General features: G+C 41.0%; 1 protein-coding gene across 6 annotated transcripts in view; it reads left to right on the forward strand.

Moving 5' to 3' along the window:
* The window catches only part of anks1b (ankyrin repeat and sterile alpha motif domain containing 1B), a 355,962-nt gene extending 331,673 nt beyond the window's left edge, over positions 1 to 24,289 (forward strand). For 3 of the 6 annotated variants that reach the window (XM_033615279.2, XM_078165473.1, XM_033615283.2), the window contains 7 exons: positions 2,375 to 2,500; positions 8,763 to 8,834; positions 10,728 to 10,814; positions 14,783 to 14,920; positions 15,030 to 15,197; positions 21,716 to 21,807; positions 22,976 to 24,289. In XM_033615279.2, coding sequence (XP_033471170.1) covers positions 2,375 to 2,500; positions 8,763 to 8,834; positions 10,728 to 10,814; positions 14,783 to 14,920; positions 15,030 to 15,197; positions 21,716 to 21,807; positions 22,976 to 23,024 — 732 coding nt within the window. In that variant the 3' untranslated portion in view covers positions 23,025 to 24,289. Of the gene's footprint in view, positions 1 to 2,374; positions 2,501 to 8,762; positions 8,835 to 10,727; positions 10,815 to 14,782; positions 14,921 to 15,029; positions 15,198 to 19,574; positions 19,698 to 21,715; positions 21,965 to 22,975 lie in introns of those variants that run through there. The other 3 variants (XM_078165475.1, XM_033615280.2, XM_078165474.1) reach the window with 3 other exon arrangements.
* Positions 24,290 to 26,878: the final 2,589 nt, after the last annotated feature.

Raw genomic sequence — 26,878 nt, forward strand, 5'->3', positions numbered from 1 at the left:
GACTTCAGAAAAACTGCAGTTTTATCTGGGTGTGAAACCACTTTAAAGGTTATTAAGGTTGGTATATAGACTTGCATACCTGCCAATACCAGATCCAGCATCTGGTGCAGTTTCAGAGGCACCTCCAATACTAATACTGGCATTGAAACAACTCTATGATTAACATGTTTGTTAATTTAAAGCATCATTTTGAAGTCAGTAAAGTCACAATTTATTGTAGGTTTGTTGTAGTACCTCTTAGTTTTGTGTGAAACCACTCAGTGAACTCACACAATATATGTCACCAACACAAGCTAACTTTGTTTCACACGCTAATGCAACTTAACCTTAACTGATGTGTTTTATCGAGTGACTTCTGGTCTTTTTATCAGCTGGCAAGCAAAAGAACAAGTAAGAGAGTAAGAGGTGTAGAGCTGCAACTAACAATTATTTTCATTATCCATTAATCTGCCTATTATTTTCATGATTGATCTATTAATCCTTTAGTCTATAAAATGTCCAAAAATAGTTAAAAATGGTCATAACAATTTACCAGAGCCAAAAGTGACGTCTTCACACCAACAGTCCAAAACCCAAAGACTTCTCATTTTCTATCAAAAATAAATGGCAAAAAAAAAGGTCACATTTTAAAAGGCAGGGTGAGCAAATGTTTGTTATTTTTGCTTGAAAATGACAAATAATCGATTATCAAAAGAATTCAATTTCCACTGTCACGGAAACCTGGAATTTCACAATCATGTTTTCTAGGCCTGGAAAAGTCATGGAACTTGTAAAAATTATTTTAAAGTTGTGGAAAAATCATGGACGTATGTTGTGTATATGAAATTGCTGTAGTAATCTTCCATGGATAACCTTCCACCGAATGTATCATATTTATATTTAATTTCTGTAGTCGTTAACATAATGTAATGAGCATCTATGTTTTGTTTACCATCTCATACCTTTCTTTATTTTCTCCTCGCGTTATGTCTCTCTCTTCATGTATGCCAGCTGAAGTTGGGTTTGAATCTGATGTTAGAAAAACGCATGGAAAAAAAGGTCCTTGTAAAGTCATGGAAATTTTTTGTAATTTTGTCCATATAATTGTGTGGGAACCCTGACAGTTAGCGATTAATTTTCTTTGGAACTATTAATTGACTAATCGTTGATCCTGGTACAAAATACACAGGTATCATAGCTTCAACAATTAATTAAGGTATTTATGCAACTTAATTGCACTTTCTAATTATGTCATTTCACAATTATACTTAAATAGTTTAAATACAAACTGCAACTTTCTTGACGTGCAAAACAATTTTTTAAATTGACATCATTTGTAATTTAAAAAATTATTTTGCACATCAAGAAAAATATTTTTTTAAATTGACATCATTTGTAATTTGTGGCACAATACAAACAGGATGAAAAAAGTATTCTCTTGCTGTTGACTACCGTACTTTTTTATTCTCTTCAGATATAAGGTCCTATCTTGGTCCACTGGAAGGAAAGGGACCTCACCTCTCTACTCTGTCATATTATTTATTTTATCTGACAGACTCCACATTTCTATGATTGGTTACCTCACAGATGTTTCTGGCTCTTCTCTCACCTTGTGTTCAAAAAGCAAAACCTAAGGAAAAGTGCAACACATTTTGTGGTCCTCATGGTCGCACATTAGAAACTTTTACTGACTAAATGTTCCCAGCTGAATCTGTTAGCTGGGCCAAAGTGTGGGGAAAAAACATGTAATATGGTTAAGCTGGTGGAGTTTATTGTAGATTTGGCAAATTCCTGTTTCTAAAGGCTTATCCCCGGGCTGTTTATCCAATATCTTTGCATCTGATTACAAGATCTCACCTCCACACGGCCCCACCACCATTCTGACGGGGATTACACACACAAGCAATCAGACATGGATAGACACATAAACATACAATCTTTGGCGCAGGATGTGTACATATGTCCTCACACAAGAAAACCATCTGGTTTCATTTACCAAAGAATGAAAGTCCATAAACTTAATTGTTATCCGCAGACATTTGAGAAGTATGCAGATAGGATTTAGGTATTTCCTTTGTTTAAAGGTGAAAGCTCACTGGGTGAAAAAGTGGCGAGCAGCAGCAGAGAGTCTTAAACTGAGCTAAAGAACATTTAGACGCAGAGCATAATTCATCCAAGTTTAATTTCCTCTTGGATGTTCCTCTCTGAAGCGTGTCCCTTTGAAGGCATGTTCATGTTCAGTCAGGAAAGATGTTCCATTATGAACTTACACGCATTTATCAGGCCAGAGTTATGTCAACATGGAACACACTGCACAAGCCTCCATTTCTTGCCCCATCTTGTAATCTTGTGTGATCCAGTTTGTGTCCTAACATGTTATTGGTTGTTGTTTCAGGCAGGCGAGTGGTGCGAGCCGATCACGTTGCGTCCGCCCAACGAGGCCACCTCGTCCACTCCAGTGCAGTACTGGCAGCATCACCCCGAGAAACTCATCTTTCAGTCCTGTGACTACGAAGCCTACGTGAGTCCTGCCCCTTCACTCCATTCCTGTGTCTGTTTGTATTCACAGTTAGCAGATGATTATTTTAATTCCTGATTAATCTGCTGAAGTTTTTCTGGATTATTTGGTTAACTATAATAATAACAATAATTTTATGAAGGACAAATAGGTAGGGTAAGGTCCATAGCACACTCAATAAAAACAGACTAAAGGCTATGTACAAAAATACAATAAATATAGTAAATAACAGGAAATACAGAATAATACATAATGCAACTTCATATAAAAAAGACAGAAATTAAGAATCTGCACCCACAAAAAAACGAAGTACCCAAAGTCTTAATGAAAACCTGACAGAGCTCAGCTCAGGGTCGGCGAAAGCCTGAATAATATAATTTACAGAAAGAGAAAGCCCACACCTATGTTGGTGCCTAAGATGTCACTGACATTTACGAACATTTGGCCGGCTCTACACTATCATAGAAGTTGAAGAACCAGTCTCATGCCATCATAATATTCCCTTTTGGAAAGCCACAAGCGGGCAGTATATATATATATAGATAGCTCCAAAATGCTGTAAGCTAAATCTTCACAGTAACTGAACATGTGCTGAATTCAAAAACAACCACATTTGTTTGTGCATGCAACACTTTATTTGGATATTGTTAGCATCAGATAAATCATTGACAATATGATATTTAATTTCATTACACACTGTTACAGCAGTACAAGATAAAAAGAATTTAGGAAATTTTGAATTTACTAGTTTCTGTCATCTTTAATTACAAAATGTTTAGTCTATAGAATATCAGAAAATAGTCAATGGAAAAAAGTCCAAAGTAGGGATGTTAGTTTCAGTTGAGTTTGCTGTCGATAGCCTGATACTCATTAACGGGCAACTAAGCAGTTCATTTTTTAAGACAAAACAAAAAACACAAGATTATGTCAACTATGACGACTCAGTGAGCTCGTGTACGACATTTTAAGGCACCAGCCATTTTGAAAAGTGAAATTTTAATTCCTTGTGTTGTAAACGTCTCGCCTTTTATTTTCTGTTTGCTTTGCTGACAGACAGCTGGCCAACTGCGTTAACATGTGGAAACACAGCGCTCAGGACTCCACTGGTTAGCTAAAGTGGGCCTTGTCCGGTCTGCACTGTGCACAACTTGGTCAGGTGGGAGTTAGCTAGTGGTGTCGCTTATTCGGCAGGGCATTGCTGCAGTACATGGTGGCAGCCCCCCAGTCTTTTCCTAGGTAGCCACGGTGAATGAGCAGCTTTATTTTGAGCTGCAAACCCCTTTAACACCATTAACTATGTTAGCACCACCAGCCGCGTTGACACTGCCAACAGCACTAACAGAGCTAACAGTATTCAATGCTAAAGGGGGTTAGTGGCCTAAGATTAAGTTGCTTACTCACTGAAGCAACCTGGGGTAAACCAGGAGAGTGGGCACAGTGTTTCCACAGCAACACTGTTGGTGGGTCGGGGTGGTGCTAGAAGCAATAATCGCTGAATTAGCGGTGCTGCTAGCTAACGCGGCAGTGCAAAAAACTGAAGAAAACTGACATGCAGAACCAGTCAAATATTCTCTGTGGTTAACCAATTAATGGTGACATCCCAAATCCAAAGCCCAAGTTAACGTGTTCGGATTACATGTTCTGTTTAGTTAACAGTCTGAAACCAAAAGAGATTAAATTTACCTTGATAGTGGAGTTAGAAAACCAGCAAACGTTCACATTTGAAAAGCAGGAACCAGTGAATTTTTGGCATCTATGGTTGAAAAAAAGTTAATTATTAAAATGGTTGCCATGATTTTCTGTTTATTGACATATCGATTAAGTGACTCTTGTTTCAGCTCTACTTGCACACTATCAATACACACCTACAGTAAAGTAATAATATTAAAGATCAGTGACCCTTACTTCACCTTTCAGTCAATACTGCACTCAGTTATTCTCAGTACTTCGGTAAATTTAGACCTTTGCCAGTTACATAAAGGTTGTTATATATCCAGGTTACCACGGATACAGCCTTGCACCTCTGATTGGTTATATGCTCGGCACCCAGACTGGAATGATTACTTACTTGGAGCAGTGCAGAAATGCAATTTGAGTTGTCACTGGCTCTCTGGGACATTGAGAAGGAATGTAATTGGTTATCTCGGAAATACAGGTTGTGATAGGTTCAGAGGCTCTGCGCTGAAGACATGGAGGAGATGTGAGCCGGATGACTGGATGGGAAAAGGAGAGGAAAAAGATAGTTGGAGAGAGATCGAAAATTCAAGTTTGAACAAATAGGACGGGGAGATGAGAAATCAAATAAGATGCTGAAATCAAATATGAATGAAAGCAAGAGAAGATGCGATAGAGGCAGTGAATAAGAGATAAGTATCCCAAGAGCGCGTCTTCCCTCAGTCAGAAATCAGCCCCTTTTTCATTTTCTCACCTCAGAAGATTGATAGAAACAGCGTGGACCATTAGGCTTCTGACAAGACGTACAGCGACACAGGCAATGTGTTTTGGGCGGATGATGGGGAACGCTCAACGGGCGGGCCGCCGAGGGAAAATATGGAGGTGCTTTCATGGAGCCGTTTATGACAACTTCTCTAACGCTCGTCGTCCCAGGACAACGGGCTCTAGAAAGCTCAGAAAGTGAGATAAATGAGCGGGAGCTACAACAGAGGGGGAGGCAGAGCGCTCAGTGTGAATATTGGCAAGCTGGAGGGAGACGGAGAGTGAATAAGAATAAATTAGATGGAGAAGACAGTAATGAGAGGGAGAGAGGAAATAGACGAGTGTATTGTGTTTGTGTTAATAGAGAAAGAACGGTGATAAAAAGCCAAAAGAATGGAATAAAGGATGCATCAGCACAGTTCACATTTTCATCTCGGGCTCTAAATAAACACTTTGAGCACCATCTCAGACGGCACCCAAACTTTATTATGTCAGCTTTACAACCAGAGCTTGAGAATATTATCTGAAGTTATTACAGATCCATTTCCAGTAAAACCCTGCAGACATCTAACATCATTACCTCACTCTACATCATTAACAGCCAATGTTGTCTCAGCATTGACTCAGTGTGCCCCTTTATATTCATCTGAAAGCTTCTGTACATGCATCAAATATACAAAATATCAGGGAGGGTTTCATGGTTTTGAATTGCAGCTTCATTTATTAGGGTTCAACGCTAAATCTTAGAAGTGCTGCCAAAACTGGAAATATGTTCGCCATTTTAGTCACCTCACAGTTTGAGTAATTAAGACACTGTTAAGTTAAACCTCAGTTTAATTATGAAAATGTGACATAAAAGAATGTTTCAAAGCTTTATTACAGTAACCAAACAAAATTCTTTGTAGTCATTATTATATATCTTACTTATCTATATCAAGTTCATGTGTTTTTGTTTAACAGTTAAATCAATGTACACATTTGTTTGTGCTGTTTGCTGCTCTTATTTTTTTATATGTTAAAAAATGGTTGCAACTATGGCAATCAAAGGCCAAGATTTGGTTGCCAGCTTCTCAAAAAAATGATGAGTCAGAGTGAATGACTTTGCCCTCCGTCTTGGTTGCACTTTGCATTTAGTGGTCGTAAGCATATTATCAGCATGCTAACATGCTAAACTAAGATGATGAAAACAGTCCGAAAGTAACAGTAACTAGCGCTAAATGCGGGTAGATTTTCCACTATCTGGGAAGTAAATCTAGGAAGACTATCCACCACACTTGCAGATAAATGTTTGTACCAAAAAAACTGCCAAGTTTCTACAGCATTTTGTTGTCATTTACAGGCGTGCTGCTCTGCCTCTCCATTGCTGTAAAGAGCCTCACACGCATACAAGCTACAGATGTGTTTTTACTTGTGCCGTGCCACAAAACTGAGCGTTTTGATTACTCCTAGTTTTGCAGCACTGTTTACCATACGGGTCATCAGCTGTAATATATAGCCGAGGGTTATGAGTTACACCCATAATTATGTAGGTAATAAAATAATGACACAGGATCAGTGTGAACAAAGACGGCAAACTCTTAAAAGCCTCCCACACCATCAACAGCAGCGCATTACAGCTTCAGTTCTGTTCTCACCTTTCACAATAAAAGCCAGAGACACACACACACACACACACACACACACACACACTGCATCGCTGTGCTGAAACGTGACACAAAAAAAGCAATTTATTATTTTGTCTTTGGAAAAAAAATATGCTTGGGTGCAGATTTATTCATCATCTCCCTTGGCCGGTGAGTCAAAAACTTAATTTCATACATTGGATGAACGTGATCAACATTACACTACGAGCATAATAGCATTGTCACTGTTCATACTTTAGTGTGTTGATGTCAGCATGGTGTACACCCTCACAGAGCTTCTTGCATTGCTACAGACTCTTAGTCTTGTTGTTACAGACATCTTTGATTTTAATTTGTAACTAATGAATCTTGCATGTTTGTGTACACCAACGATTACTGCCACGGAGACATGGTAGACAGGACAGCAGCTGGTCCCGTGTGCAGCCATAATACATTTTCTAGGATAACTGCCAGCGCCCCTGCCATAACAGCGATTTAAGATTGTTAGCTTGAGTCGAGACAAATTACAAACATGCCCAGATGACCTCCTTCTGATCCGCCAAGGACCAGACTGACTCCCCAACTGAAAATATGACTGAGTCACAGTCTGTGCGACAATAAAAGTAACTCATCACACAAAGCAATTTGTCCAAAAGGTTGTTTTGCCTCCATAATGAAATTTATCACTGAGAAAAACCTTGTGAGGTGGATATTCAATACGCTGCTCCTTGATTTTGGAGTCATTAAGTGCAGAGTCAAACAGGTGAGGCTGTAAATATTTCTCCTCTAATCCACTAAAAGCCTTGTTCGGGTCCCACTTTAAGGAATAAGGCCTCTTCCAGAAGCAGGAAGGGCACCGCGAGGTGGTGGATGTCACACCCATTAAGTGCTCTAATGTCGACATAAACATTGTCCCTGTAAAACACTGTCACCATTAGTAGCTTCTTTATTAAATCAGATGCTACGTGTGCAGAATGTCTGACCACAGAGTCGCGTCCAGACAGACTCTGATGTTAATGTCCCTCTGGGAGCCTCTCAAGGTGGATGTAGTCACTACTGTGTCTCTCATTTAATCCAACTCTGTTTTAGTACAACTCCATAGCGTCTATAAACTAATCAAATTATAAGAAATATGAAGTTAATTTGTCAGAGAGAAGTACTATGAATTATATAAACACACACCTTAGTAGAGCTGAATGTAAACATGGCCTAAATAAATTAATCAAAATATAATGGTGGCGTTTATTTGTCACAGAAGTATTGTAAATTAAAACAAGTAAAACAAAATGACATAAAAATTGTAGACAGCCTTAAAATACAGGACACAAACACTACACACAATATATTAAAAACTCATAATTACATAATATAATAATAAATATAGTTAATTTGTGTCAATGTATTTCATTAAGACAATAAGAACAATTTAGCTTTGTCAAAAAAACTGTTTCAAAATCAGTTACCTTCTAGTTTTCTATTTGACAGAAGTAACTTTGCTGTGAGCCATGTTGGTTGAGGCAATAGCGTCCTCCTTAGCAACAATATTAATATTGTTTTTACTATTTTAAACTGCACTATTTTAACCTGCACTCATACATCCCAGGTATGCAGGCTCAGGGACGGTGTTGTGCTACATAAATGTTTATGTTCTTGTCTACAATGTTAATGATGTTGCATTTTAATCTCTGCCTTGCACACATATGATAAAAATGACTGATTGACTGAATTAATTAAGCATTAAGCTGCAGCTTTGTTTGCTGATCATTTGCCAGCATGACTCTGACCATTTCACCATAATCGAGGAATGAAGCAGGGGCTAAATGTAGATGGGCTATATCTTCATCTGTGAGGGGAGCGTAGGCCCGGCTTCAGTTTGATCTCAGTCCACTAACAAACAAATCACAGCTGAATCAGTAAACTGCAGCAAACAAAAACACCCAAACAATGTCCTGTTCAAGCTTCTGAAATGCAAGACTTTGCTGCTGTTAACAAACTTTGGGATGTGCACTAGAATTAGACAAACTACAAAATAAAGTTCAAGCTGCACATGAGCATGAGTTCGTACAGACAGACGCAGCGGAGAGTCTTACAGAGATGAGGAGGTTAATATGGTTATAGAGTTTTCCATGCAGCTGTAACCAGACCCTGACATACTTCTGTCCTCCCTGTGTGTATTAACTAAGCATATGTCTGTATCTTTTCCACAGTACCTGGGCTCCATGCTGGTGAAGGAGCTCAGAGGGACGGAGTCCACACAAGACGCTTGTGCCAAAATGAGGGTAAAGCACAGCCTAACACACTTAAGTATAAGAACAGTGGTCTAAAAGCAAATATTTATCCATACTGTCTTGTCTTTGTTCGTCTTTATTCCATACTTTTCCATACTGTGTTAAAACTGAACATTATCCACACATGTTGCTGTTGATCGAGGAACATAGCTTCACTGCTAGTCTGAAAGGAGCTTGAAAAATAAGACCCAAGTTACATAAACTTAAGCATGAATGCACGTGGCTTTATTATGTAAATGTTTTCTCAAAAAAAAAAAAAAAAAAAAAAAAAAAACCCTTCCTGGACCTTTAAATCTGGAACAGTCTCATTGTCTGAGTGCCCTCGCACTCACTCTAGAACTTAAACTTAAAATATCATGACAGTGGATTAAGTGTATTGAGGGATTTATTTTTAATATCCTCGCCTGGGTGGCTTGATCACCCGTGACCCTCCTTTCACCTCCAATCACCATATCTGTTCCTCTCTCTGTCTTCCTCTCCTGTATCTCTCCCTCCTGTTACCCATGTCTTTTCTCCCTGCTCCCTCACTGTCTGTATTTCACTGTAACACTGACTCCCTCTCTCCTCCGGCCTTCAGTTCATATCTCCATCTCATCCCGAGCTGCTGCAGTGTGAAGATAAATTTTAATATTCATGAGCAAAGCTTTCTGTTCCTCTCCTCTCCTCCCTCTTTCCCTCTGTCTCTATATTTGTGTTGCCACATCACAGGCCATCTTTCCTCCTTCTACTTCCTCAGTGTGACACACCTGCGCTGCAAACCAAGGTTGTAATCAAGTGTAATGAGACGCGCATCATATCGTTCTGGCTTTTATTACCGTACCTTCCTTCTTTACCCACTCGCCCGTGTTCCCATCATCCCCCCCTTTCATCTGTCCCTCCATCTTTCCACTGCGGAGGTAGATGTGGATGTTGAAATACCAACTTCACAGCCTCTAGCTGGGTATCTGCCAGCGATATGCCAGGCAGCGCTGCCTTTGTCAGCTTTTCAGCACTACCTGATCCTGACAAGGCCGAACCGCAGCAGCAACACGCTGCGAGCAGGGAGGAAAGGAACGGAACAAAGAAAAGGCACAGATACGGAAAGGATAGCAGCGAGGAGATGCGGCGAGGGGGAGAAATAAAGGACGTAGTGTGATAGAAATATGGATACTGAGAGGAGAAGATGACAAGTGATTAAAGACGAGCAGTGATACTGAGAAAGCAGCAAAGGGACACGTCTCATGTCGATTTCTTTGAATTTATAAAATGTTTTGGCAGGTAGAATGACAGCTTGGAGGGTGATGCAGACATCGCTGTAAATCACACGATGCTCCACACACCTCACTGCATAATGAGTTTAAATATAGGTAATTGAGACATCTGAAAGTGCCGATATGTAATTAAAAAGAAGGAGGAGAGGCGTCAAAGCTATTAGACTTATTGGATTTGCAGCGTTATCGTCGATTGGGTTTAGAAATGTAATTCAGAAGCAGTTGTGTTTTTATGAGGCGCCTGACAACCTTTGACCTTTGGAGAGGATGTGAATTAACCTTGGTAATAAAGGACGAAGTCATCATAGATTGATTGGCTCATCTACCTCATGCTTTCTTAATTTATTCAAGTTCTGTTTAAATTTTCATTGTTTTTCTCCCATGCTTGTCGGCCTGAGGACAGGGATTAAGTCTTGCATAAAACTAAAAGGTTATTAGATTCAGTGGAGATCTCTGCCAACCAAAATTCATTAATCTGGAACTAATTATAATTTTTGACTGTGTGTGGAGTGTTACAAGTTCAATACTGCAACTAATTCCTGCTCACTTTGTTGGTTATTACATATGTAGTGCCTCAAATGTCACCTCTCCACTTTTTCTGTCCCTCCCTTTTGTTTTTTTTGTACACTCCAAGAAGTCGACAGAACAGATGAAGAAGGTGCCGACTATCGTGCTCTCCGTGTCCTACAAAGGAGTCAAGTTCATCGACGCCACAAATAAGGTAACCCTCCCAGGCTCACTTCCTGTGACGCCTAAATAACACATGAAAGGTCAGGCTTGTGAACGCAAGCATTAATGACACAGAGGTGTCACGGGCAGCACCGCAGAGCTGATGTCTGCTTCTGCTGCAGCCCGACTGATTTACAACTATATGGTGTAAAAATCAATAAGGTGTAAACGAGGGCAAAACAAACACAGGCAATAATCAGTACGGAATAGAAAAATCAATTACTAACTACTTAGTTAATTAAATCCTGAAAACTTTTTTTTTTTTTTTAAAGCCTTTGAGGTTTTAATGTTATGAAAAAGTAATTTCACACAGTTCATCATCACCTCCTTTACATCCAGACTGATATTTGAGTGGAGATTGGGTTAACATGTCTAACTAAACCCCTTTTTCATGGGACTAGTTTTTCCTGGGGATCTCTGGTATTTTATAGCAATTGTGGAGGTCGTCTGTGATCTTTATCCTGTGCAAATCTCCCATGTTTGTAATTTATTCAAGGAGAAATTCCACCCCAAGTTACCTACCATATTTCTCCAGACAATGAGGTCGTATGATTAGTCCCGTGCAATTTGGCAAATCGGCCTCTGTGGTTTGGGGGTCGTATTTAGTTTTTTCGTTTTCTCTGCGCTTCATTTCTGCCTCCTTTCCAGTCGAGAATAACAGAGGCTGTGTTGGCAATTACACATGAAAGTTTTGACTGCATTTTAGGTGCAGGAGGCTAATTGTGTGACATAGCATGGAGACCCTTTCTCAGAAGCAAGCACACAAAAAGGAGCTAAATCTCAAAATTTGATGAGATAGATAACGTGACAATATGTGGCAGAATTAGCTTCGTTTGTTTAACCCACATTTTTAAATGTACATCGAGTTAAACACAGACTTCGCTTATTGTGTGCCAATGTGCCACACTGAACACAGATGTGGGGAGGTCGTTTTTAAATCACATGAGATCCTCAGGTAATATGAGTCATGTGTGAATAGAGCTTAAGAAAGACAGAAAAAAAGGAGTTCTGTATATGTCAGGGTTCATACAGACATTACAAAAGAAAATTCAAGGATTTTCAAGCGCATTCCAAATGCCTGCTACGTTTTTTTGTTTTTTTTTCATTTTCAAGGACCTTGTTCATAGCAATTAATTTTCAAACAATTTTTTATTGAGAATAAATAAATGATGCAAGCAGTGTTTGTTTTCAGTGAAGGAGTACTGCCATACTCTGTTTAGGCCGAGCTGTATTCAATCTGGAGAGCATGATGATGAGCTGACATACGCAACGGGCAATGTCCCAACTGACACCGTAGTTTGTTTTCACTTCACCTCACTCTTAGAAATCTGGCAAAACCAATAAGCCTATGTTGGCGTGACTTTACTATAGAGCCGCCTTTTTGCCATGATTATTTTTCCTCTCTTCAGAGATGTGCCAGTGTAATAGCTCTGCTGATAACTGCAAGAGAAACTTAAGTACCAGCTGGCACTGCACTACTTTAATTTGAATTTCAGGGACTTTTTAAGCATTTAGTTAAAAAAGGGGGGGCTTTTCAAGGTATTCAAGCACCTTGTGAGAAACCTATCATGTAATAAGTCTGGGTTTCTTCCTCTGTGCTAATATTATGCCAAAGCAGTTGAGAGCATTTCAGACCCGGCTAATAATTTCACACTAAGGAGTCAATTATTCCTATCAGGTCCTGATTCCTGTGCGTGCATATAAGACAATAGGATCTAATCCACCTCAGGTGGGTAATAAAGGTGGCACAGTGAGAAACAATTTGAAGATAATTATAAGCTTGCAAAAAGGTATTTATTTAAGCCTCTGTTATGCACAAAAGTACACACACAGCAGAAGATGAGCGTAATTTGCAGACAGTCGATATGAGCAGCACTGCTCAGCACAGAGTCGAGTAAATCGGCCACAATACATAAAAAATATACACAGACAGATGTAGGAATTAGAGTCAGCCAACAATGATGACACTGTGGCTGCTGGTGACACGTATCAGAGGGGTTATTTATTCTGTTTTTAATTAAAGTATGTGCTGTGTCTGTCTTTGCCAAAACACTTTGAAGGGAAAGGTCAGATTTTTGGAAGTGGGGTATTAAGAGGTCCTTATGCACAATCAGTGTCGAAGCAATACCAGTTTCAATGGGCACTATATTTAGAATATTTTCACTGCTGTCAGACAGCCCTTTCAGAGAGGACACTGAAGCTGTTATATCGCTCTCCTCAAAGCCACCTGACTCCTTTGACAAAAACAAACAAACAGTAATTCTAGCTAGCAGAACATGGGAACTGCTGGTCTACACCTACTTCATTTGGTTAGTTTGTTTGTGTTATTGTGCGACTTCAGTGTTTTTGAAGGGTTCATTTGGATCCAATGAAGTCACACAATAACAAAGAAACTGATTAATCGAAACAGCAGTAGTCCAGCAGTGGAGTCTGGTGGCAGTGAAGGGAGCATACATGGATATAACAACTTCAGTTCGACAGGAAGGGCTGTCTGACGGCAGGGTAAAATGGTGAAAATATTCTAAATACAGCGTATACTCTATTGTGGCTAAAATACTTCTGCTGCTGCCACCGTTAACAGCAGTACATTCATTAGCTTCTGTAGCGGTACTCCTGCCTGCTTCTCCAAACTGGGGACATGCCAACCGCCATCTACTCTAGGTAATACGCTGACTATGGATAAGTACCTCATACGACCCCACTTCAAATAATCCAAACTATTCCTTTGATTAATTAGTTCAGTTAGTCAGAGATGATACCAAGGTTGCAGCAGTGAGGGGAGGGGGACAGAGTGGAGTTGTCGATGGTGAGGTGGAAGTCTTTGGCTGTTTGGGTGAGGGAATTTGGACCAATTAGGATCATGTCTGATTTATCACAGTTGAGTTTAAGAAAGTTTGCTTGCATCCAAGATTTAATTTTAGAGAGACCATGACGACGGATGATTTGACCAAGGGGGAGGAGGTAGAGGATGAAGAGGAGAGGACCAAGCACCGAACCCTGGGGGACGCCTTGGGACGGGGGGCAGTTGAGGAGGAGCAGTTGTTGATGAAGATGAATTGTTTTCTGTCAGTGAGATAGGAATGTAGCCAGGTGAGGATGGAGAGTAGGCCGGAGTCTGAGGAAAGGAGGAGGTCGTTTGTGACTTTGAGGAGGACAGTTTCGGTGCTGTGTTGCGTGCGGAATCCAGATATGAGATTAAACGTGCTGGTATTGCCTCTGACATAACCATCAGGCAATCATAACTCACTTTGCATTGTCACTTAGCCTGCTCAAAGACATTGCCTCACAATGTTCCTGATATTTAGCAGCTGACCAGTTTGCAAAGTCCTCAGATCCTACTGTAACTAGTAACTGGGTCGAATAGAGAATGACACAGATGAAGAAATATTGATGAAGGTAATAAATAAATTAAAGGGATAAGGCACTCTAAAAAGGAAAATCATTGGCGTTGCCTGGATTCAACTCTCTGGGATATTTTGTGAAAGTAGTAAATCTTTCCTGTTCTCTCTCTGTCCTTATCTTATCTGCAGAAACTTGTGTGGTTCTCCCTTGCCGTACAGAATCAGTCAATAGATTGATATCTTTTTATAGGATCAACCATTCAGTATAACTAGAAGAAGGTTTACCAGTGTTATCCCTCTCTAAACCATTTCTTTTGGTGCCTTGATGTTCCATAATTCACAGCACTGGGACTTAAATTAACACAACACAAAGACAAGACTGTTCTCCAGTGACATTACCAGAGGACAAATTCCAACCCAGTGACTCCAGAAAACTCGCAAACCCAAATTGTGCTGCAGTGATTATGGTTTTTGGATGTGTGAAATGAGATGAATAATAAATCAGATTTGTTTTTCCATGAAGTGGCTCACTGGAGATAATCAACAGTCTCTCTCTGCACCTCTTTATCTCTCTGCTTTATCTTTATCTTATGTTTCTCTCCCTTTTCTCGCTCTGCAGAACATCATAGCAGAACATGAGATTCGTAACATCTCGTGTGCGGCTCAGGATCCAGAGGATCTGTCTACATTTGCCTACATCACCAAAGACCTCAAGTCCAGTCACCACTACTGCCACGTCTTCACTGCTTTTGATGTGGTCAGTACTGACATAGTGTCTGTGTGTTTAAAACCCAATATCACATAATAATTATAGTGCCTGTAACATCACTCTGTATCCTGACGCCTTTCCTTTATGCTCCTGTCAGAACCTGGCGTACGAGATCATTCTGACACTCGGCCAGGCCTTCGAGGTGGCCTACCAGCTGGCCCTGCAGGCCAGGAAGAGCGGCCACGGATCGTCCACACTGCCTGAGAGCTTTGACAGCAAGCCCAGCAAACCTGTCCCCAAACCTCGAGTCAACATCCGTAAAACGGTAAGCAGCGCTGCCACACAGCCGCACTTCTGTTTAAAAATCCATCCTAAACATAAATTCACATCAGCAACATTTTGATGATGTAGATTCGGAAGATTTTAAAGCAAAGAGCTGACCCTTGCATTTTTATCATCTTTATGATCCTCTACATCTTATAGCTGTTTGATAATAAACGTAAAGTTCTAGATGCTCTTTCCAAAATTACTCTACAGTGCTGGATTGTTTATAAAGAACTTGTGTTTAAGATGGATTTTCACTTCTGATAACACCTTTCAACTCTGCTTCTTAACAACTCTAACCAGCATCTCATCAAATCTGTCCCATTTACACTGGAATCTGTCCATAACGTCCATCCCTCTGCTCTGATTCGTTCCGGTCTCTCATCCTCGCTCAAATATGTTGTTTTCAACTCTCAGTATGGTTTACTGGGATTATCCTGGGATGTGTTTTGTGTGTGTGTGTGTGTGTGTGTGTGATAATCTTGGCCCAGCGGACACTGTGGCAGAGGTGTAGGTGGATATTTGATCTGTTAAGCGTCCGTTCAGTCTTCCTGTCCCTGCAGTCTCTTACACACTGGGCTGATTGATGAGGCCTGTTTGCATAGGGCTCTGGGGAGGCTTGCTTGCTTGGCTCTTCTTACTCTGTGTGTGTGAGTGTGTGTGTGCACAAAGATAAAGAATCCTCGTGTGGAGACTCCGCCATACTGCAGCCTTGCATGGAGAATGAATTTATTGACATTTTAGTCCATCAGATCCTCATCAGAAATGCTGTAGAGTGCAGGGGTCTCTGATGGAGTACGTGTCTGAGCAACACTCAGACTGCAGTGGGCGCAGAGAATCTAAAATCCAACCTGCTTTAGTGTTTCAGTGTGTTTGATGGTCCTGTAAAGCTGACGTGCACACATCACTGTTCAGATTGTTTCATTAAATCCAGGGTGATTAGAGTGTGAAGTCATTAAAATACATGTTAGCATTAATAGCATTTTAGGGAAGATTATCAAAAATAAACCCAATCCCAGTGATATATCAGGCCACAGTAAGCTTTAAAATTTGATAATGGCACATCCCAAGCCCTTTTTAAGGCCTGGCACTTCATATGGTGCTCCATAATTCATATACACAGCCTTCCTTAAGCAAACCTTAAAAGAAAAATCTCACATCTTAAGTGAAATTTTCATGATTTCACAGGCATCTGCCGCCTTCCCTGAATGCTGAAGTTTTTGTCCTCAAGGAGACGAATGGTAATATCCAATATATTCCATGTATATATACATATATATATATATATATATATAAATGAGATTATGAGTCTCACCAAAGATTTGATGGCAGTATTCAATACTTTAGAGTTTCCTCTTGAGTATGTTCCTCACCATAGTGTATTTTTGAGCTCTAATAAACATGTTCAATACATTTCTTTCCTCAAACATTTTTAAATTGGGCATTTCTAAGTTTCGGTTGATTTTGCTTTTGATAGCCCGACACACATTAACTGGTAGGTAGCTAACTAACTAACTCACTCAGGAAACAAACACAAAATGACGTGAAAATACAAGAGGCCTTTCATTTTAGTTTGCCACTGCATTGTCTTGGTGAGCTTCAGCTTGCATTTTAAAGCACTATCCAGCCACTCTGCACTAGGCACCATCCTGGTCGGGTGGGAGCTAGCTAGCGGTACCGCTCACTCAGAGATTACCACCTGTAACATTGTCATGGTGGTGAGATGACATTGCCAAAGGAACAAGATGGCCACTCTCCAGTTTCCCCTGGGTAACCCCAGTGAGTAAGCAGGTTCATTTTGAGCATGGGTAACCATGTTAGCATCATTAGCCATGCTAACACTGCTAACTGCAACAACATAATTAAAAATGCCACTTACTCACTGGGGTGACCAGGGGGGATACTGGAGGGTGAGCATAGCGGTAATCACCAAATAAATGGTGCTGCTAGTTCACACCAGAGTTGAGACATACTACAATTCATATCCCATCCATTTTTATTTTACACGCTGGTATCAGATCAGTACTCGGTATCGGCAGATACCTAAGGTTCAGGGATCGGAATCAGTATCGAGAAGGAAAAAGTGGTATTGGTACATCTTTACCTTGTTGTGCTGAAGTTTGTTTTACCAGTCAGTCATGTAATAACTTGTGAATTTAATGTGTAACGTTATGCATTACGTAATCATGGCACAAATCAGAACTAGTAGCGACCCAGGTTGCTAACATTAGCTAGCATTATTAACCCTACTCAGTACAGTAACTGCTGAACACTGAAGAAGATCAACTGCTGATTTACTTTTATCGTCTCGGGGACTAACGACTACAAATTAAACTGACAGTTTATTACACGGCAAAGAAAAACTGGTAAACTTCAACGTGTCATTATAAGTTCAACAAGTTGCTCTCTCCTCTCTCATCCGTTTTGGTATCGTTCGCATATAGTCTGTCCTTTACACTGGTGCAGTGCATGATGGGATATATTGCTTGGTGAGTGACCATCAGTTTTACGCTACTTTTCACAGTGCATAGTTGGATTCTTTGAGCCACTATATAGGGTATAATAACTCCCACTCTACATTCAGACAGCACTACAAAATGGCGAACTTACTATATAGTGAGTAGGGAGTGATTTCGGACAAAGCCATACAGTCAAACATTCGCATTTTCTTTTGCAGTTTCTCTGAAAATTAGGTTAAAATTTGTGCTACACTTGGAAGAAAACCCAACTACTGTCTTTGTGGCAAAATGGTAAACTCCCTTGCATTTTACTGCAATCGATTGAATAGTATGAAATCAACATTTCTCCTGGCCCACAATACAAACAAAACGAAGACCTTCCCACTAAAACACTGCTCTATCACATTACCAGGCTCCCTTTAACAGTAGTTTGATACCCGCCCTAGCTTTGTGATATTAGATACTTGTGTCTCACATTCTGTCATGAATTTCTGTGTGTGTGTGTAAGTGCAAATGTGTGTAGCCTTTCTTCATGCCTCCTCCAACCACAGCGTCACAAAGTCTATCTGTAAACCTGTCAACCTCCCATTAACCCCAGACAGAGCTTTAAAATAGTCACGCTAACACACTTTCCTCATCTACCGACATGGATCAGCTGGCACAGCAGCACATGTGTCTGAAGGGCTCGGTGCAGAGTTACAGCGGCTGCTATATCAGTGAGCTAATACACCAAAATTAAGTCCATTTACATACTGTTAGACATGGATGGAGGAGATGGTGATGGAGGGCAGTCGGTGGCTTCAGAGGAATGTTCTGTCTAAAGTTAGGGCGAGATGGGAGACGATGAGGGAAGACAGAGAAGGAGAAAAGATGCAGTATTTGTGTGTTTGCACTCCTGTGTGTGTGGTGGTCCTGTGCCTACAGAGATGATGGACGATGGCATGTGTACACACGATCTGCTGACTCTGTAAGCCGTTAGATTAACCATTAATTGCCTTTTTCCTCTCTGTGTCCGTGTGTGTGTTGTAGTTAATGGCTTGTGGTGTGCAGCAGGGCAAAGATACTGCAGGATTCACTTAATATTCCTGCCACCTGCCAGCCATAATCTCCATCCTGCAGCACCTCTCAAGCCCCTGTGCTCTAAAATACTGTTGCTTTGTTGTTCTGCCCACAAGTATCTGTTTCTCCACACCCTCCCATTTTCATTTTTGTGTGTGTTACGTGAGCATATCTGTTCCTAAATCTCCCTCAGCATCCACTTAAGTCGCCCTTATGAGTGTGACCATGTCCGATATGACTATTGTCTTTGATCAGCGTCGGCATGTTGCTGTAATCTGAGTGTAGCCTCAAAACGGGATTGAAATACATGACTCTAACCTTGTATGATTGAGTCTTACAATCTATGTTTCTGTGAAGGAGTGAAAAAGCCTCCCAGTGAAGTGAAAATGGCTTGTTTTCAAGCGGCTGGTTCATTTTCTTGGTCTTGAATTTACACTTCTTTTAAAGAAACTCAACAGCAGCTGCAAAGCAACACAAGCTATGTCACCTCATTGGGAGAATTTTTCATGAAACATACATAAAGATGTTTTTGCAGAGTGATGTTTGTACAGTTGCCGTGTCATATTCGTCTTGCTGGGAGTGTCCTCTAGCAGGAGTTGCTATATAAATGTGGCGTAACATGGTCTACTCTTGCTTTAGTTTTGTTGTATTGCAGTAATGCTGCTGTCCCACGCTGTTGCCAGGGTGATGACTTTGCTGCCATGTTGTTGCCATGGTTTTGCTTTGGTTTTGGAGTGTTGTTGCCTCTCCCTGTTGCCATGCAGCTGCTCTGTGGTTTTTGCCTCGCTGCTTTGCTGTTTTCGGTATTGGTGTCGCAGAGCGGGCCGACTTTGACCTGTGTATGACCTCTGCCCCTGTAGGTCATCATGCCCCCCGTCAGCCGCTGGTCACTGGGCCACATTTACACCCCTCACCGGCCTCCTCTCCACCCTCCTCTTCCTCCCCCTCGACTCTTCCATCTTCCTCACAAAGCTCAGTCACAGGTCCTCCACGCTTTTCCTTCTCTTATCCTTTATTTCCACATGATTTTCTTTTAGTCAAGGAGAAAGCGCCGTCTGTAAGTGCTTCCATTTTATTCTGTCGCTTTTATTCAACTCACTCTGCATCCTTGTGTGGTCTGTTTGCAGCGAGTGTTTGTGTGTCTCATTCCTCAGTTACTACCTCTATCTCCATATCAACAGTTAGTAGCATTAAAATAAAAAACAGATGTGACACTTCAGCCAGTCTTGCAAAACCAACCAATCTCATTTCTTTACAGCTAATATAGAGCTGAACGCAGACATCCACTTTAATGCCTCAGTCAGTTTTTATGTGCCCCGCTGCATCAATTCAACCCCTGTATGGGGATACACTGCCTCCTTAAACATGCACGTTCGAGATGCTAAATGTGTAAATAAGAAGTATTTAAAGCAATAAGCACCACTTTAAAATTAGCTAAATGTTTATTAAAACACTCACTCCATTAAAACCTCCATTGAATGCCTGCAATGAGCTTTTACACTTGGAGTGTTCTTCCCTCTGATTCCTCGCTCATCCACATCTTCATCTCGCACACAGGACACTTGAATTTTTAAAGGGTCATCAAAAGAAGACTGCAGTAGCAGAGCGTACACAGTGTGCCAAGAAATGTGCTAAGTGCAATCGACTCCCATTGCAATACGCCGTGTTTTGCATCGGCTCGGAGGTTGCTATCCTTTGAAGGTTTGCAGAGCAGAATCACACACACTGTGATGATGTCCCTGCAGCATTACTTCAAGTTCCTCATGTTCCGACCAGAGAAAGGGTGCTGATATAAAAGTTATTTTGAAGGCAGGCACAGTCCATTCAGGGGCCTCATGTGTGGCTGATGAATTTGAGACTAATCCTGGTGATGCTCGGAACGAGTTCTTCACTGAGCATGATGGTGCTGCTGTGAGATCGAAAGTGTGTTTGTTCCTTAATCCTGTAACCCCTTAACAAGATTATAAGGCCTTGCTGTGGTTGTCCGAGTGTGTGTGTGTGTATGTGTGTGAGGGAGAGGGTAGAGAACTGGATTAATATTATAGTTAGTTTGCGTATTGTTGCTGTAGCAGTGTGTTGAGACAAGATAAGAGAGGCATGGCTCTGTTAATGGACCGCAGAACTCTGAGATTATCCTCCAGACGTAGATGTTTAAAGCACATTTATAGAATATTAATATTATATTTAGATATATTCAATAAATTTGTTCACATCCGTAATTGCAATTGGACAGTGTGCAAGGACAAATTTAGTCTTGTACTGTCAGAACTGCAGCTCTCCCAGTCGAGCCTCCCCTCCCCCCCAAATCACCTGAAAATAAACCAATAGATTGGAGGAAAAACACCCTCAGCAACAGAAGCCAGCCGCTTGATTGGTTGCCGCGGGGTTATTTTTGAAAGCAATGTAGATTGTTTGGTTTGTTTCTCAGCACTGAAGCCACAATAGCTTCACAGTGGCAGCAACAGAGTCCACAGCTCTTTGATAAGCAACACCACGAGGATGTACAGGATGTGCACTGCTGCAAATACAGCACACAGTGATCGCAATCGTTCAGGATCTTGTATTCAGAAAATTTAAGAGATATTGTGTGCTTTTTAAATGCCAAAGTGAGTTTCTGTCCATGATCTCCGTTCTGCCTCCTCATCTGTAATCTGTGTCTCATCTCCCTCTCACATTTGAGTTATTATTTTTCATTACATTACTCCGTGAGCGGCACATCCATCACACTCCTACCGTCTCACTCTGTTTTCACTGACTTCATTAGCATGAAACTGTATCAGAGAGTTACCCTACGGTGTGCAAAATGTCGATTTACAACAGAAGCAGCCGTTTACATTCAAACTGTGTCATGAGGAATTGTTTACATCCTAAAGAAGTACAACATCAGTGCAATCATGTGTAGCATTGTCAAAACTGAGAATACGCAGAGCATCAGAACTAATCTGGCTCTTCTGTTGTCTTCTCTCTGCTTCCTTTCCTTTTCCGTCTCTGTCTGTGTCAGATGGAGCAGCCGTCCATGGACCAGAAGGGCCACGCCAACGTGCCATGGATTGTGGAGCCGGGTCAGGAGGCCAAGAGAGGAGTCAACACCAAGTACGAGACCACTATTTTCTAACATACACCCGCCTTGTCCACTCCTGTGTGTGTGTGCCTTTCAGAGGTTGCCCTGTACTGGGGCCCCGCCCCGGAGTTGGGCACGAGCGACGCACGCCGCCGCGTCACCTCACCGGCTGAAAAATAAAAAACAAAACATCCCGCCCCACCCCCGTTAGCCGAGCCTGTCCACTGCATGATGACGTTTGGCGCTGCGCTGTCTCTCTCTTCTTTCTCCCTTGTCTCTTCTTCTCTCTTTTGTCTCTGCCCCATCCTCCTGCCTGCAGGGCTGGCGCATGACCTTTGAACCCAGGGCTGTGGTGCACTTCTCTGTCTCCACCTGTAGGGGGAATGGTCAGCTCCGTTTTTCCACTTCCTGTTTGTCGGTCAGTCAGCGGTCAACCTGTCGGTTGTTCTGCTTCCAGCTTCTTGTTTTTTTTTTCTCCTTCCTGTTGATAGGTGCAACCGTTTGGCTTCGTCTCTCTCCTCCTTTTTTCCTCCTCTGACCGCCTCCTTCCCTCGCTTTTCTCTACATTTCAGCCCCTCTGTCCAACTGCCCCTGACAACTTGAATGAGATTTGTAACCATAATACTGCTAAGAGCTGTGACAGTGTTTTAGCTGTCTGTTGAGCTCAGTGTGGGAGCTGACAATGACGAGGGCTGTTGTCGAAACATGACAACCGGAGGAGAGTTCAGACTTTTTAGACATTTTTTAATCAAAGAGGAGCGCTGATTTACAGGAGAGGTGATGTAGCACAGTCTAACTTTGACTCAAACTGGTTCATCCAGCAGGCTACTAGAATGTATTTCAACTTTTTGATTCTTTATATCAGATTATTTTTTGAAAGTATTAACAAACTTGTGAATTTCTTTAGAAACTTGACCTGTGACACAGGAAGAAGTAGATTTTTGTTTTTCTTTTTTGCTTTTCTAGCACCTTTTTTCAGCACTTGTGTGTGTATATGTTCAGAATTATTTTAACCAAATGGATTTTTTTCCTTGGCCATAAACCTTATTTTATTTGGGGGAAAACAAATCTTGTATGTAAAAGGTTTAGCATGTGGCTTGTGAGACGCATGGTGGCCATTTTGGATTTGCTGAGCAGGGGGGCCGGTGGAGAGGCGGGGTGTGAGGGCTCTCTCGATAAGTGATGTCATCTCATTTGCAGGGCAATGCCGGACGCTCATGTCTATTACTGTGGAATGCAAAGAATGTAGCCAGCCCTAAACACGGACCTTGTCACACATACAATGCAAAATGGACTACAAAAGGACTACAAACATGGATGCTACTCCACAGTGTTTAAGGTTGACTACCAAATTTTGACACCATTCATCCACATGATGCTTGACACAGTAAACATACGACAGACACTTATACACACTAACAGGACTGCATCTTGACAGACGACGGTCTGCTCTGAATGTACACTTATTTGAAAGCAGCCTCAACTTTCTGCAACTACAGCAGCATCGGTTTTTATGCGCCCAACTGGGAGGCGTGACGTGAACTTTTTGGGCAGTCACAGCATCTCCATAGAGACTGTGAGTATGGTTACAGGGCATCTGTTGGTAACAGACAATGAGCTCGCTAAAGGCACCATTGGGCATGTGTCAGTGTTGGAATGGGCATGGGTTTGAGGACGTCTGGCTGGCTCTTTCGGTCTTTTTATTTTCTTTTAAGTCAGAAAATAATACAGAGATATATGCACAAGCGTGTAAATGTGATTGGACTAACTGCAAAGCTGGAGATGCAACAGGTGTGTCCCACAACGGACGATGTACCTATGTGAACAAAACAGCATCTGGCGTTTAAAAAAAAAAAAAAAAGTATTCTATTCGTATTGCCCGACATTTTAATGTTTATTATGAGAGTATTATATTACCATGATGATTATAATTATTCTTGTGCAATTCTTGTCTACTGTTGTCTTAATGTTACATTATTTTTCTATGATATGATGAGATGAAAACCTTGGGCTTGAGAATGATGGCCATCCTTTAAAAAATCTGAAACTATATGATCATACTTGTACACAGAGTGAATGTTGCAGGTGGCTAGCTAACTCTTGTCAGGTCAACCCTCCGTCATTTCTCATGGGGCTCTACTCTTATCTAGCAGATGTACTATTTTAAACGCAGTATTACTGTATTATTTGGATGAGACATTATCCAATTATAAAATGTACATAGATATTTTGCCAACTCATTGTTCATACATGTAATGTAAAAGAGAAAAGAATAAAGGACTCACAGTACGTGGCACTGGAAACAAGGTACCAAAATAAAGGTTGGAAATGAAAAGAAGTGGTAGATTGTCAAGATTGTATTTCGAGTGAAAACTGAAATGGGTTATTTGGTGACATCACTGCTGACCAACTTATGTACATAGGCTTGGGCTTCCAGCACACTGATTTTTGTAATTTTGGCCATTATTTATATCCTTGTAAAGCACATGGAATAAAATATGACTTGTAAAACCATTATTGGATCATGTTGTCATAAGTTATTTATCTTGTCCTCAACCACTACATAAAATGTCTTTTACACTACAATATGACTGCCATCTTACAGTTTATTACTACTTGTTTTTGTAGGTTTGGTTATGATGAAATTGTAATTGCAGAAATCTGGGAACACGACGACTTCGGTACAAATGGGGCAAGAAAACTTAAACAATCATACAGGCTGTCAACAAGCCAAAATGTTCTCATCTTTTATTCAGCATAAAATCTTAGTGAAACTTGGGGTGCTTTCACACCTGACCTGTTTGATTCGGTTCAATCGTACTCAAGTCTGTTTGCCCTCTAAGTGCAGTTCGTTTGGGCAGGTATGAACACACCAATCACCCTCAGGTGTGCCCCAAAACAAGCAGACTGGTCCAGTTACAAACGAACTCTGGTGCGGTTCGTTTGTGGTGAGAACATGTTCAGACCTCGATCTGAACCAGCTACAGTCACATGACACATTGTTTGGGTTAAACTTCAATTCAATTCAATTCAATTCAATTTTATTTATAAAGCCCAATATCACAAATCACAATTTGCCTCACAGGGCTTTACAGCATACGACATCCCTCTGTCCTTAAGACCCTCACAGCGGATAAGGAAAAACTCCCCAAAAAAAACCCCTTTAACGGGGAAAAAAAAAACGGTAGAAACCTCAGGAAGAGCAACTGAGGAGGGATCCCTCTTCCAGGACGGACAGACGTGCAATAGATGTCGTACAGATCAGCATAATAAATTAACAGTAATCCATATGACACAATGAGACAGAGAGAGAGAGAGAGAGAGAGAGAGATGCAGGTAATGACAGTAGCTTACAACATTAATGAAAGTAATAATATTATAGTTATAGTTCTGGCTACTGTGGTACAATATGTTGAAAGTATGTATTAATATCTGACAGTATACTTGTGTGACAATAGTCATATGTGTATAATAACAGTAGAAGTATGACTAATGACTAATGATGGCAGCAGCAGCAGGAGGCATCTGGCAGGACCACGGCAGCAGCACAACCACACACGTCAGAGACACTGTCACAGAAACACCGGAAATGACACAACTCGCTTACCGCAATACGTCAACACATGCACATATCCTGGCTGACGTCGGAAACATGAGCATGTTACAGTCCTGGAGGGTTATTAATGTGCACCTCCACCGGTACTGCTTTAATATGCACATTCAGCACATCGAATGCATCAAAACACTATTTTCTAGTTGGATTTTTCCCACATGGAAATTCTGACCAGTCAAGAGCAGCTTTCTCACACAAGGTATTTGATCTGGTCAGCTTGTAAATGCTGCCAAGAGAACACAAACCAACTCTAGGCAATTATACAACTTAATAACCTGATTCAGACCAAAGCAAGACAACTCTAGGTCTGAAAGCACCCTGAGCGTGCTATCACCTGAAGTTTGGTTCATTTGGTCTGGACGTTGGGTAAAAATGATTCTGTGTTCCTGGTGCAACATGAAGTTACAGGTAAGACAGGTAAGTCATTATTTGGACAGTTTTGACGACTGTCATCCCCGCTTTATCTGAACCCACATGGGGAAATCAAATTCTGATGACAGACAAAAGTTTAGGCACTTTCATGCTTCCGATGATAATATTTATGTTCTTTGGTGTCACTGAAAATATTGGTATTATTAGACTGCAAACTGACTGGATGTTAGGGGTAGAGACATGATGAGAGGCATCCTGTACTGTAATGATTTGGGGCTTATTATTTTGGAACTGCTGTGTCACACTTTTCAGTGGACTCAATGACCTTATAAAGTCAAATACAAAAGTTTCTGACCTATTTATCAGGGAAAATGTGCCCTGTATGTTACCATTGTAATAAATATAGGGCTAAAAATCAATTAGAAGATTACAGATAGACTTCACGATCAGCAGATGGATTTATTAATAGTCTAGGTTTTCAAATCATAAAATCATGTGATTGGTTTACTTTTTACACTGCAAACAAACCGCACCAGAGTCTGACTGGAAGCGGACTGAGACTAATCTTTTCAGGCAGTTGATTGACAGTTTTCACACCAGCCTACGCTAAGTGGAGTATCCAATGAAATGCCTAAGTGTTTGATTCAAATGGACCAAACAGCTCAGGTATTAAAGCTTACTACTTACATCTCTTCAAAAACACCTATGTTGTCTCCTCACAATGTACACATTTAAACCATGCCACTGTTATTAATTAATTCTGATGCGTAATATTGCCGTGAAAATGCTCATGGTATCAGGCCTCTAGACACTAAAGCTGAGTCTCTGATACTTAAGCCACAACTGAAACCACAATTAATATTCAAGTAGCTTCTCCCTGTCACCTGGTGATCACTTGGAACTCGTAGCTGCTTTGTCTAAAATCAATAAAGGTGATTAGGACTGCCAAAGAGCTGCTAAGAAAGGATTTACGGTGATGACCAGATGAATGGTAAATCTCTTCAACACTACAAGGTGAGTCCAGTTTTTGACTTACCACTGCCAGGAATCACAATTTACACAGCTCAGGAGTGCATCGACTCTGATAGAGAGGTCTGCGCCAGGTCAACAACTCAATC

Source organism: Epinephelus lanceolatus, chromosome 23 (genome assembly GCF_041903045.1).
Source record: "Epinephelus lanceolatus isolate andai-2023 chromosome 23, ASM4190304v1, whole genome shotgun sequence".
NCBI lineage: Eukaryota > Metazoa > Chordata > Actinopteri > Perciformes > Serranidae > Epinephelus > Epinephelus lanceolatus.